The sequence below is a fragment of the Acomys minous genome, assembly GCF_964271855.1.
Source record: "Acomys minous genome assembly, chromosome: 5".
Classification (NCBI taxonomy): domain Eukaryota; kingdom Metazoa; phylum Chordata; class Mammalia; order Rodentia; family Muridae; genus Acomys; species Acomys minous.
In genome coordinates this window covers 92,953,056-92,967,118 of record NC_140494.1, presented here as the reverse complement: position 1 = coordinate 92,967,118, position 14,063 = coordinate 92,953,056, and the positions used below count along the sequence as shown (strand labels likewise).

General features: G+C 39.3%; 1 protein-coding gene across 4 annotated transcripts in view; it reads right to left on the bottom strand.

The window, feature by feature from the left end:
• Nucleotides 1-203: 203 nt before the first annotated feature.
• ZBTB44 (zinc finger and BTB domain containing 44) overlaps nucleotides 204-14,063 on the bottom strand; it is a 54,066-nt gene continuing 40,206 nt past the window's right edge. The window contains exons 3-6 of one of the 4 annotated variants that reach the window (XM_084781126.1): nucleotides 8,646-8,730; nucleotides 5,975-6,138; nucleotides 3,662-3,962; nucleotides 204-1,805 (exon numbers count right to left, since the gene is read on the bottom strand). In XM_084781126.1, coding sequence (XP_084637252.1) covers nucleotides 1,523-1,805; nucleotides 3,662-3,962; nucleotides 5,975-6,138; nucleotides 8,646-8,730 — 833 coding nt within the window. In that variant the 3' untranslated portion in view covers nucleotides 204-1,522. The remainder of the gene's footprint in view (nucleotides 1,806-3,661; nucleotides 3,963-5,974; nucleotides 6,139-8,645; nucleotides 8,731-14,063) is intronic. The other 3 variants (XM_084781127.1, XM_084781128.1, XM_084781129.1) reach the window with 3 other exon arrangements.

Genomic DNA, 14,063 nt, shown 5'->3' with positions numbered 1-14,063 from the left:
GTAAAGCATAAGTCTGGCATTGGAGTAAAATCCAGAACATGTGTTTGACTAAGAACTCTAGTTTGATCTGGCTGTAGTGATACGTGTCTATAATATATAATGTTAGCAAGGGTTGTCGGGGAACTGAGGCAAGAGGACCAGGAGTTCTAGGCCAACCTGGGCTATATATGATCCTGTTACAAAACAAAAGAAAATATCCAAAGTCCATCAAAAAACATGTTTTTATTTTCTAACCCATCAGGAGCTCTCATAATGATGAACCTTGGGGCGATTTTCTATATAGAAAAATTACTCAAAAGTTCATTATTCATGGTCTCATGAATATTTCAAATCAAATAGGTTTTCATGGCACCAGACAAAAAAGTATATCCCAATCTAGAGCATTATATAAAATTTATCATCCTAGTAGCAAAGTTTTTAAATTTTTAGTTTTAACAACCCCTCCCCCAATTTCTGAGTCATAGATAATCATTTTACAACCTCTTTTTCACATTATTGCTTACATCCCATGAAAACTATAATAGCCACTTTTAACAAACTTGGCAATACCTCAAAATATTTTGGAATAAGGACAATGTATTATTGTCATATATGATCTTATAAACAATCTTAATTGGGTTAAGAATGTAGCGTCAAAACAGAATTCTTTTATTTTGCCCAAAACAGCACAGCATAAACATCCCCAACAATACATAAACCTATATATAAAATATAAAATATCTTCAATATTTTTCTTTTATATGGCAGCACAATAGTATATGCAAGTGAAAGTACTGTTGATGGGCAAGAGGGAACGTATCTGGGCATGTCCTAGTTAGCCAGGTATCAGCATTCAAAGACCAGGTAAACATTCATTCTAGTAAGGAAAACAGTGTGAAGAGAATCCCTATAAAGCTGGGGTATACATACCTCTTTCTGCACCTGGCCGTTCATGCACAGCCCGATTCCTCTCAATCACACCTTCTAGCCTTTGGAGTGGTGCTATGAAGGTATGGGAAACTCCTGCCAGATACAAATTTTTCACCATGAAAATTCAAAATGGCTTAAAAAAAAAAAAGAACATGCTGGATTTCAGAAGTTATTTATCTTCATTTGAAAAAAAAAATTACCGTAAGTACTTCCAAAACTACAGAGTTTATAACACCCTGCATCTAGGAGTAAACATTTACTTAGGAATTGTTAGATTTTGTTTAGTAACTTCTCATGAGCCCTCTCACTTCAGGAAGGTCAACAACAAGCTGCTTTCTTCTCTATCTGCTGCTGCCCGCTTTAACAACAGAAGAAAGAGCTGCCGTGTGTTAAATCAGCTGCTTCTCCTTAAGTCTCAGAGTTGTTCTGTTTCAATGTTACCTCACTATATACTTCAGAAGCAAACTCTCATCTATAAAAAAAACAAAACAAAGCAACCCTCCAGTTTCAGGGCTTACAAATGGAACCCTTCCTTGTTTAAAAAATTAAATTTAAACAAATAAGACCAAGCACAGGCACTTTCCAAAAACCAGACCGAGGCCAAATCACAGAGTTACTCAATCGTTACAGAAGACAGCTCTGACTTGGGGGGGTCATCTCTGGCAACCTCAGCATGAGCACTGGCCGTTGGCTGCTCTTGCACTTCCTCCTCCTTTTCTGCAAGCCCACCAAGTGACCCCAGGGGGAAAGTGCTTTCACAGTTCTGGGTTGAGGAAACCTGTGAGATCACAGGCATTTGAACAGAAGAGCTGCTTTCAAAACTGTGTTCTCCAAGATCATATTGAACAAAGGTCTCTTCTTGCTCCTGGTTTAAGTAGTCCGGTACTAAGAAATCACTAAATGAGAGGCAAAGGATAAAATACAGAATTAATTTTCAAATTGAGATGTCATCTGTAGAACAAGACTGGGACTTTTCATTTCATTAATTATTCAATGAAGTTGTTAATAAATAGCTTTCCTAGTATCACCGGAAGCCATTCAGTAGAACCAAAGTGTATCACATCTCCTTATGGGCAATATAAATACTAATACCACTTCCAGTGATTCTCTGGACACTTTAAAGGCCTTTCTGCATCTACTTCTGTATATAATGTAAGTGGCATTCCACTAAAGCAAAGATCATGTAAGGTAAATGCTTAACTTTCCTTGAAACACCCTGAGTAAGAGGTTCAGATAAACCTTTCTGTGTACTGCTACTTGCCTAGGGGTTAGCTAAGAAGCTAAGTCCTTATGTATACATGCCCTTACATACATTCTACTATGTTGAAGTTGAAAGACATAGAAAATAGTTCATCTTACTAGTAGATTTAGTATATGAACACATTAATAAGTTTTAAGAAGAATTTGGAATCAATTATGAAGTAAGTCAGATACTTTATTTAAGCTTTCACTGCTAAACTTAAAGAGGATTATTATAATGGGCCTATCAATAACTAATACATATGAGGTGACCACTTAGTAATTTGAGTATTCAGTATTAATAGATGAATTAAAATCTGCTTATTTGTCTGCAAAATAATCTCTAGTGTCTTGTGTTCTATTTCCTAGAAAGTCTTCATGGGCTAGGCAAAAGTAGTCTAAGATACAGAGCCCAATATGGGAAAACACACGCTCAAGAGTGGTGAGAGTCGACTATTTTATCCCTCAACAATTAAGTTTAATAAGTATATAATCTAGCTTTATTGATATAACCACACATTCAGAACCAGAAGTTATTAAATAAAATGAGTGCCTCGTCTAAAGGGAAAACAAAACTATACATGAATAATTTAGAACTGAGAATCTTTAAAAAAATGAAGGTTAGTTAAAAACTGTAAAGGTTTAGAAGGATTTTTATCTTTTGAGAAGCTAAGGATTCCTACAGAGGTAGGGTTCTTAAGAAGTATTAAGAAACACATATATAAGACTTTATGGCTACGGGAGGACTTATATACCATCTTGTTAAAGCTTGTGTTTTATCTTCAGCTAAATTTCAAATGATACCTGACATGCTCAATCAACAGCAGAGCTAGAAATAAGAGTGAATTTATTTGGATAACCTATAAGTCAGAAATATATTATTATTATACATTATTAATGCTAAAAGCCAGAGCACTAAACTAAGAAAATAGGAGACTTACTAGATCCATTCACATCCATGCTAACAGCTAACATATAATGTTTGTATTACTAAATGGATATTCCTTCATAAGACTTTGTCTATTTGGTATTTTGTGACAGGGTTTCTTTGTGTAGCCTTGGCTGTCCTGGACTCACTTTGTAGTCCAGGCTGGCCTCGAACTCACAGAGATCCACCTGCCTGGGCCTCCTGAGTGTTGAGATTGAAGGTGTGCGCCACCATGCAGGCTATGTAAAATTTTAAAAAGGAGGGGTGGTGCTGAAGAACTCTGCTAACATATCTAGTTAAATCTAGTGTAGAAATTTATTTAATTCCATTAAAAATAAAAAACCCAAAAGGACAAATAGTCTTCTGTGGGAATATTTTTACCATTTACTTTATAGGAAATGACTTTGTAACTTAGGAGACCTACCAGAGTTCCACACATCAGGAGAGCGGAGAGTGCAGAGTGGCAGTTGAAAGTGAATGGGACTAACTAGCCGGCAGCCTGACAATAACACAGCAGGCTGCCCTGAAAGCAGGAAGAGTTTAGAATGCAGATTTTCCTGGTTGGGTTTTCGCTGTGCACCTCACCTGCTCTGGAAGTAGTTTGCTAGCTCTGATGCTTCATGGTTCAGACTCCTCAGGTGCACGATTAAATTTCCAGAGTTGGTGAACATGGCGCCACATGTTTTGCACTCGTAAATCCGAGGCTTGCGGATAATGTGCCGGGAAACCCTCATATGGTGTTTATATTCCCCGAAGGAAGTGAAAGTGGCACTACATATCTGGCACCGGAAACAGCGTTTACCTTCATGCTTTAGGCGATGCATCTTTAGCGAGTAAGCCCTGGTGAACTTTTTTCCACAGCGGTCACACTGAAATGGTTTAATTCCTATAAAACAGAACAAAATACCATCTGAACATGAACTGAAAGGTCATAAAAAAAAATAAATCACACATTTCTAGAACTGGAGAGATGGCTCAGAGATTAAAAGCACTAGCTGTTCTACCAAAGGTGCCGAGTTCAATTCCCAACAACCACATGGTGGCTCATAATCATCTACAATGAGATCTGGTGCCCTCTTCTGGCATGCAGGCTCACATGCAGGCAGAATACTATATAAATAATAAATCTTTTTTAAAAAATCACACATTTCTGAATAACAACTTTATAAAAATAATTTAAAAAGGAAAACCTTCCAATAAAACAGACTCAATGTATTTCAGAGGTGGTCCAGAATATTTGAAGTCACTAGTACATAAAAAGAGGGCAAGGTAGGGAGGAGGCAACTAAGGACCATGTACTAAACTGTTTTCTGAATGTTCTTTTAAATTATGTATTTTACAGACTTCAAAAATTAATTATCCTGCCAACATGACAACAGCCTAGAATCACATCAGGATGGAGTCTCCATTGAGGAATTGCTAGGGATCAGACTATCTTGCATCTCTGTGGGGGGCTGCCTAACTTGCTAATTGATATAGGAAAGCCCAGCCCACATGGGCAGGTGGTTCTAGGATATATAAGGAAAGTGGTTAAGTGTGAGCCTGTCAATGAGCCAGCAAGCACCTTCCCTCCATGGTCTGCGAGTCAGTTCCTGCCCTGATTTCCCTAAATGATGGACTGTGACCTGTGAGATGAAATAACCCCTTTTTCCTTAAGTTTCTTTTGGTTAGAATATTTTATCACAGCAATGGAGAGGAAACTGGCAACATTATTTTGTTTGTGGTGTTGGAATGCACTCTAACCTTGGGCACACTAGGCAAGTGTCCTACCACTGAGCCATATCTCTATCCACAAAACACATTTAAACTACACCATTTACACACCCAAATCCCAAACCCAACACATCTTTCATTACAGAGGCTTACACTTAAAAGTGTCAGCATCACTTATCTGTTATAGTAGGTGCTGTCAAGTCACCACAAAATGTACAGTGATCTGGAGGATGGGCCCCTGGGCATGCCTTTGAGGATTATCTTTATTAAATTAATTGATGTGGGGAGATCTGGCTTAACTGCCAGTGGGACCTTTCCCTGGGCAGGGAATCCTGGACTATATAAACAAAGAGGGCAAGGTGAAGACTCCCATGCACACTTGATTCTCTGCTCTCTGCTTGTGGCTGGACCCATATGAGCGGCTCTCTCAGGTTCCTGCTGCTATGGTGTCCATGCCAATGATGGGCTGACTGTAACCTGGAACTGTGAGCCAGGTAAACCTTTTCTCCTTTAAGTTGCTTTTCTTGGGGTATTTATCACAGCAATAGGAAAACTAAGATACAAGTTTAGACAGAAATAAGAAAAATGAAAAAAATTCTAACATCTCTGTATGGAACAATCACCAACAGGCCCATTATATTGTGAACCAGCTTTTGAGTATTTAATATTATTAGATATTAGTAAGGGAGTTAGAAAGCATTTGCACTTTTCTCATTTATAACATGTACCTAATTACGTGCAATATCTGGTAACTTATGTGTTTACTATGCATACTGCCTTTAAGTTTTAATCAGAATACCTAATACCTGTATGGTAAATGGTAAATGTAGGCACTAGCTTCCCGACATTTCAGAGAGACCATTGCTAGCCAGTATGATCTCATTTGAGTTCTCAGGACTTGAAACCTTTTTTCTGCTCTCTAGTGCAGGCCTCTCATCCCACGCAGCCTCCACTTCCTTTCTCACTCCCTGTGCCCTCTTCCCCCTTGCTCAGATGGAGTCTTTCTATTTTACAGTCCAGGCTGGCCTTAAATTCCAGTTCTTTCTGCCTCAGTCTCTTAGTGGTGAGGCTACCGCATGTGCCACTATGGCCGACACAACGTCTTTATTTTCTATTTTAATTGGGATTGCAAAGTAACATGTTTTGGCATGCCCCCGTATGCAACAACATTGAAGGCAACATTACCTGAGTGGATAAGCATGTGCTGTTTTAGGTTCTGAATACGGGTGAATCGAACCCCACAGGTTAGACACTGAAAAGGCCTGTCTGGACCGTTTGGGCTTGGCCGTTCTGTACTGCTGGTAGAAGGAGCAATGTAGAGTTGGTAGGGATACTGAACATTTTCCAATCTAAAAAAATAAACCAAAGAAGGCAAGCAGGCTCTGATGTTTAAGTTGAATATACATTTCTGTAGCCCAACTCTTAAATAAACAAAGGAAATAATAAAGACTCTTAAAAACAGTTTCATTTAGAAAAATCTGTAAGGCAATGTGATTGTTCAGAATGCCCAGCATCTTTAAATGTGGACATAAAACCCGCAAAACATATCATAAGCTACTTTACCTTAGATACCCTCCAACCTCTTGAATTCCCTCCTTTCTGCTCCTGAATTTTAGGCCCTTATCATTTCCCCCTTTAAAATTCTGCTACAACTGTTTTCTTCAGAATAAATTTTCAACCCCTACAAAAGTGTCAAAACTACCCATATATGGACTATCTCTTCCTAGCCTAATTTCTGGTCATACTCCTCACTATCCAAAATATACTTTATACTAATATTCTTTATATTAAGTATACTTTACGCTAAGTAACTTCTCTAGTGTGCCATATGCTGTGTCCCCACACTGTATGTCCTCTACAAGCCTGTCTTCTTTGCTTAGGTAGTGTCCATTCACTTTATAAACTGTAGCTGACTCCTTGCCTCCTTTTCCCCGCAAGCCTTCATTGATTTACTGCTTAAGTAGGTAACTTCCACACCCAGCAGCAAATTTCTCCTGGTTATCTGCTTCCCTGTCTATCTTGAGCCTCTTTCCTTCCCTGAAAACCCAAGAAGTTCTCAAGAGAAAAGGCTGTTTATTTCATTTCTGTAGCCCCATGACTTAGCAAAGTATTTAATAAATAATAGAAAACTTAATTACTATTTAAAATTAAGAAATAAAGCCGGGTGGTGGTGGTACACGCCTTTAATTCCAGCACTTGAGAGGCAGAGGCAGGCGGATCGCTGTGAGTTCAAGGCCAGCCTGGTCTACAAAGTGAGTCCAGGACAGCCAAGGCTACACAGAGAAAGCCAGTGGGGGGTGTGGGGGGGGGGGCGGGGAGAAAGAAAGAAAGAAAGAAAGAAAAGAAGGGCATTTGTGCTTATTCTTTTATTAATTTTGGTTCATAATCTTCCAGATTTAGCTACTCAAGAATAATACATTTTTGAATCCTTTAAGTTTTCAGCAAATACAGGTATTTAGACTGTTCTGCACTCAAAGTAAGGAATACTTCATTCAGTGGAATCTATACTTAGTGGTAAGAGACAAACAATAAATAATCAAGAGAAAAGACCAGAGGGTAGATAATTAATTTAGGAAGATGATCCAACAGTGGTTGGGTTCTGGTTTAAGCTGGTAGCCAGTGAAGGCCTCCTCCAGTCAAGTCAATGATCTGAAGGTCAGAGTTCAAGAGGGGACTGGACAGATGGCTGAGCTGTTAAGGCACTGGCTGCACTTCCAGGACCTGAGTTTGAGTCCTAGATGGTGCCTCACAATCATCTGGACCTCCAGTTCCAGGGGATCTATCGCCCTCTGCTAGCTTCTGACGGCACCCGGTAGAGATGCAGTACACAGCACACAAACGTATATGCAGGCAAACCACCCACACACATAAGGTAATAAAAAAATGCTAAGAGTCAAAAAGTGGAAATCAGGGGAGCAACATTTTAAGTAAAGGTTATAAAATAGCAGAAAGGCCCAAAGGTAGAAACAAATATGAAGGGTTTTAGGAACTGCATGGGAGTTAGGTAAACCGGTATCATATAGATACAGGGAATTTAGATTTTTTTTTTTAGACAGGGTTTCTCTGTGTGGCCCTGGCTGTCCCGGAACTAGCTCTGTAAACCAAGCTGTCCTCAAACTCAGAGGTCTGCCTGCTTCTGCTTCCCAAGTGCTGGGATTAAAGGTGTGTGTCGCCAACGCCTGGCAGAAACTTAGATTTTTTTAAGTACAAACTGTGACATCTTGGTTAAAAATGAAATGAAATGATCTGGTAGCACATGGAGAATGGACTTAAGAAGTAAAAGAATGAAACCAGGGGCCAATTTCAAGACTACCAGAGTAGTTAGGAGAAAGACAGTTGTGTCTTAAACTGTGTAGCTGTGGTACAGAGGAAAGTGAACTAGGGATTCTGAAAATGGAGTTGAAAGGACTTAAAGATTAAATACCGTATTTTTCGGACTATAAGAAGCATCTGACCATAAGATGCACCCAGTTTTTAGAGCAGTAAAACAAGAAAAACAGTAAAACAGCAATTGGACCATAAGGCACACCCCACTTTTGGGGGAGGGGGGAGTGCATCTTATGGTCTGAAAAATATGGTCCTGGGAGATCAAGGAAGTGATGAGGGATAGGCGAGTGCATAGTTCTCAGAGCCGGAATGAAGACAATTCCTTAGAAATCACAGATGATATCTAGAACAAGACTAAGCAAACTGTAGCAAGCAAGACAGAAATCATTCCATGTATGGTAAGGGGACTAGGCAGTTTTGGAAATGTGCAAAATTGTACTAAAGTTTTAATAATTTCTTACACAAGTTTGAATTTAGAACTATAAACACAATCTTCATGAGGAAAGGATATACTAAAGTTGGTACTAACCTGTCGTCATCCTCTGCATGAGCATTGGTGCTAGAAGTGCTCTGAAGTGTAGGCAACCCCTCTGTAACGCCTTCATCTACTGAGCCTGTAAAAAGGATTTTAGAAGGGAGAATTGTTCATGTCTAGTGCAAATTAGCCCAGATGTTAACTGCAAGCCATATATCCAATCCTCTACCTTATCTAGTGCCCACATCTTACTAAACAGTAGGAATGTTTTAAAAAATATATATGTACACACACACATTTGGTTTTTCCAGACAAGGTTTGTCTGTGTAGCCTTGGCTGTCCTCAAACTCTTAAGAGATCTACCTGTCTCTGTCTCCCAAGTACTGGGATTAAAAGAGTGCACTACCACCACCTCCCTACATTTTATTTTTTATTAAATGTTTATGTGATTTAAAAGTAAATCACATACGGCCAGCTTCGATATTAAAATTCTTTCAGGTCTATTTCTTTCATAGGAACCATGAAAAAATAAGCAGAACAATTTAAATACAATGTGAAATCCACATAAAATTAAATGATACTGATACTTATTTAACAAAGCATTGATAATTTGTATCTTTTAAGAGTTACTTTATTGCCACACACAATTTTTACAAAAAATTTAAAGGACAAGGGTCCAGACTGAGAGATGGCTTAGCTGCTCTTCAAGAAGACCAGGGTTTAATTCCCAACACTTATATGGTGGCTCACAACTGTCTCTTAACTCCAGTTTAGTGTTGTCTAGTTATAAACTAGTTGCATAACATATCATACACAATCATATCCTGTAGTCATATTCATGTTGATAGTTTGGTTTCATTGTTACAGAATATAAATAACCTATTTCCTCAGGAGGGGAGAATGGGGGCTCTTTCAACTATGCTGCTGCGAATGATCTTGCTGAAGTAACTTCATGTACATGTGTATGATTCAAATTTCCCTGCTGAATTGGACTGGAAATTACATACTTGCCTACTATTTTTAATGGTCATTACAGATCCATTGGGCTGGGGATGTACTTCAGTGGTAAATCAAATGACCAGTATGAACACAGCCCTGGGTTCTGTCTCTAGCAACTTCCCCCTGGAACAGGATGTAACTTACCGAAGCCTAACCAAAACCTTCACTACTTTCCACGTAACAAAAGGATGGCTGACAGTGTTCCTACCTGCTTCAATTCTATAACAAATTTTCTGGGTTTTATTTGATTAGGTCTACAAATATGACTGCTCTGTTGCATAAATGATGCTTACTTATATTTTTCATACATTTGTCTGTTTGTTCTTAAATATGAGACCTTCTACTTGTACTTACTTTGCCTGATATAGAACCTCCTTAAGATTTTCTAGTGATCATTTAATGAAAACAGAACAAACAACAAAACAAAACAAACACCCCAAAAACCTGCTCATCTGAAAACATCTTCACTTATTTGTTGAGGCAGGATCTCATGGAGCAAATGGTGGCATGGGTCTATAAACCAAGCACTCAGAAGGCGAAGGCAGCAGCATGACAACCTTATTGTTTTGATAATCTCCTGTATGCTGGGCTGCAAACGTCTTCTCTTCCTGCCTCTACCTCCTGAGTGGAATCCCTCCTGGGATTATAGACTGGGCCACCATGCCTAGTTTTATGCAGCACTGGTTATTGAACCCAGGCCTTCTTGTGTGCTAGGCAAGCACTTTACCCACTGCACTGTATTGCCATCCTTCGTTTTCACTACTCATCTCACGGTATGTCGCAATCTAGACTGGCAGTAACATTTCTTAGGACAACACTCCACAGTGTTCTGATATTTTATTGTTTTTTAAATAATTTTTTCTATGTGTCTAGGCTTATTTTTTATTATTCCTGTTTGATATTGAAAACTCACCAATATTCTCTCCCTTATCTGTGCTGTTTTTCCACATCCTTCTTTCTCTAATATAGTCTCTACGTTCTGCCTTTTCTCAATAAAATATCAAAATGATTTGTTTTTAGATTCTCAATTCTCTTTTGCTAAATCCAATCTGCTGTCAAAATATTCACCAAGATTTTGTTTTTAACTAGACATTCTTTCAAATATGTTGATACGTTGTGCATAATTTACTGTTCTCTGCCATCTTTGTTCAAACCTGTTAATTATCCTGACCAAGCGTACTTGTTATAAAGTTATTCCTACTATAGGTCATCATCATCTTTTCCTTGTAGGCACTTCTCTGTTGCCTTGTTCCCTTGTGTACCCTGCTTGTTTGTGGCCCTGTTTTTTGTCTTCTGAAATCATTTGTAAGGGAGCAATTTGCTGGGGCTGGCGTAAATGTGATCTCTTCTAGGGCTTTATGCTTGCTTCTGCTAGGCTCTTGAGCATGACTTATAATTATTTGGCCTGTCCACATGTTGCATAACTAGGATGATTATATGTGCAAGTGATCTGGTGAGTGATCACTTTTCAGGAAGTGCTTTTTCACCCTTCTCTTGCATATGCATGTAAACATGTGTATAGGCCAGAGGTAGACACCTGGCTCTTCCTTGAATGCATTCTATTATATACTGAGCTAAGCATCATCTCTCACTTGAAACCAGAACTCACCAATTCAACTAGTGTAGTTACGCAGCTTGCTCAGAGGGTATATGTATGTATGTGGGTGGGTGGGTGGGGGTGTTCCTGTATTCTAAGCAATTAACATATATGTCTCTAGGCTTATCTGGCTTTATGTGGGTACTGGGGGATCTGAACTCTGGCAAATGCTTTTCTCACTGAACTATCTCCCCAGTTCCCTTCTTCCCTTCTAGTCTGCCCACTGTCAAAGAAGACTGTTAACGTCTCCTGGAGTCTGAAGGAAAAGGAACAGGTTTAGTTCTAGTGATCCAGTCTTTTAAGGGAGCAACCTCTCCAAGACTGAAAAACCTGCACTTGCTCTTACAGAAATCTGTTTTCTATACCTTCCCCTCTGTGTTTGGTAAAGCTTTCAATACCCTCACCCCAGCTAGAGATTCCATTAGTACCTGTGCTTTTCTTAAACATTATAAGGCCTTTTCAGTGTAGGTATGTTTGAGAGAGGGTTCTCAACTGTCTACTGCTGGCCTTGAATTTCTTATATAACAGAGGTTGGCCTTTAACTTCCGAGCCTCCTGCCTCCATCCCTCAAGTGTTAGAAGTATATGTTGCTATCATGACCAGCTTTGATTACTCAATAGAAGATCTTACTTCTTCTCTCAATGAGAAAGGGAAAAAGGAGGAGCAGAAAGAATATAGGAGGGACTTCTAGAAAGCTAGAAAAGCTTCTGAGAAAGTTATAAAAATAACCTCTTCCAGGAGGGCGATGGAAGGACCTAGTGGGGGCAGAAGCTTCACAAAGAGACCATCAATGCCAGTGGATCTGGACCCAGGAGGCCTGCACAAGCTGATGCACCAACCAAGGACAACGCATGCAGAGAACCTAGTCCGCCTGTTCAGATTCAGCTGGTGGACAGCTCATTCCCCATGCAATGGTGGTGGGGAGAGCAGGTACTGCCTCTGACATGAACTCTGAGGCTTTGTGGGCACACAGAGGAAGGGGATGCAGGCTATCCTGATGAGACATGATAGGCTGTGGTCAGATGGTGGGGGAAGGACCCTCCTCCCTGTCAGGAGATAACAACCAGGATGTAATGTGAATAAATTAGAATTAAAAAAACAAAAAAGCCTTTTCCAGAAAACAAACAAAAAACAGGCATGCTATCTAACTTGGTGGTTCTCGCTGACTACTCCCTCAAGGATCAAAACTCAAACAATGGCAAAACCTAAAAGTGGAGCTGCTTCAAATTTCCCTGTTTTCACGTAGGATTCTAGACCCTTTCAGAATGACTACAGCCTTGCTCATTTATACCACAGTGCCATTGTATTGTGTGTAGCACTTAACTCTTTTTTTTTTTTTTGGAGCCCAGCATTCTTGGGCATGATGGGGCACACCTTAAGTAGCATTTTGGAGACAGAGGCAGGCAATTTCTGAGTTCAAGGCAGGCAAATCTCTGAGTTTGAGTCCAGGTTGTTCTACAGATAAAACTACAGAGAGAAACCCCGTCTTGAAAAACAGTAACAAAAACCTAACCATACCCCTTTTAAAGTATTCAAAATTAATCATTTGTGTTGGAAAATCTGTAGCAAGGTCATATTTTCTTTGATTTCTTAAATAAAGAATACATTTTGTTTGTTTATTTCTTGATTCAAAGCAACTATCAAGGATACCAATCACTATGCCACATCCTAATACATAGACTTTTCAGAGTAGACAGGGGGAAATGTGTTTACGCCTGTCTTCAACTATACCTTCATCCCAAACTATTGATTATGTATATGCCTTCTCCTTTCCCTATTTCCTTAAAATGTAATGGCTGTTTGTCTTCCATGTCTATTTACTCAACTTATCTCTGATCCTTCTGAGTGTTTTTGCTTTGTTTTGTTTTTTTCTATGTAGCCTTAGTTGCCCTGGCCTCCAACTCACGTTGCTCTGCCTGCCTCTGCTGGGATTAAAGGCGTACACCACTGCCACCACCATGCCCAGCTTCTTCTGACTGTTGAAAGACCCTGATTTATGGTAGAAAACAAAAACTGCAGCATTTTATTAAAGAACTGCTCACTTATTATCATTCCACGCTCGCTCTCTCTCTCTCTCTCTCTCTCTCTCTCTCTAAATGGAACTAAATAGTAACATTCCCAATTGTCTTAGTAAAAACTGGAAGAGGCCCATTTTAGATTTGGTGATGTCAAATCAAGACAGTATTAATGCTTAATAGGCAAAAACTTGCAGAAAAAGACAAAAGCACCTGGTGTGATGAGGGCAGTCCAGGATGACTGATTTAGTGGCCCTTACTTGTTTGTCATCGTCAGACAGGTAGCATTCCTTCTAGGAGGGTGTGGCATTTTGGTGAGGTAGAAATAACAACTACTGTGTCCTGGGTTCTGGAATATCAATAGCTTATTAAAAAGCTGGCCCCCGTGCTAGGTGGCTCAGCCTTAAGACTGCTTCCTACTCTTCCAGAGAACCCGAGTTCAGTTCCCAACATTCATTGTCAGTTGGCTCAGTACAGCTTGTAATTCCAGCTATAGATGAAATGCTCTCTTCAGGTCTCTACAGACACCTGGATACATGATGTATACATTTACACAGACTATACATAAACACAGAGTAAAAACTACATCTGGAACAAAAAAGACTACTTCAACACAATAAAATGTCACATCTTGGTCACTAAGTCCATAATTCAACAGACAGTAAGCATGCAAAAAAGAAAAGTCCTTTACCCTTACACTTTAGGGAGTGTTCCAGGCAGCAGTTAGGAATATGGGTTCCTAACACTTCAGTGTTCCACCCATATTGTGGAAGTTTTAGCATATGCATGAAAATATTACTTATATAACTATCCACAAACATCAATTTAATACAACTTTTCCTGTTGTGCTTGTTTTTTTAC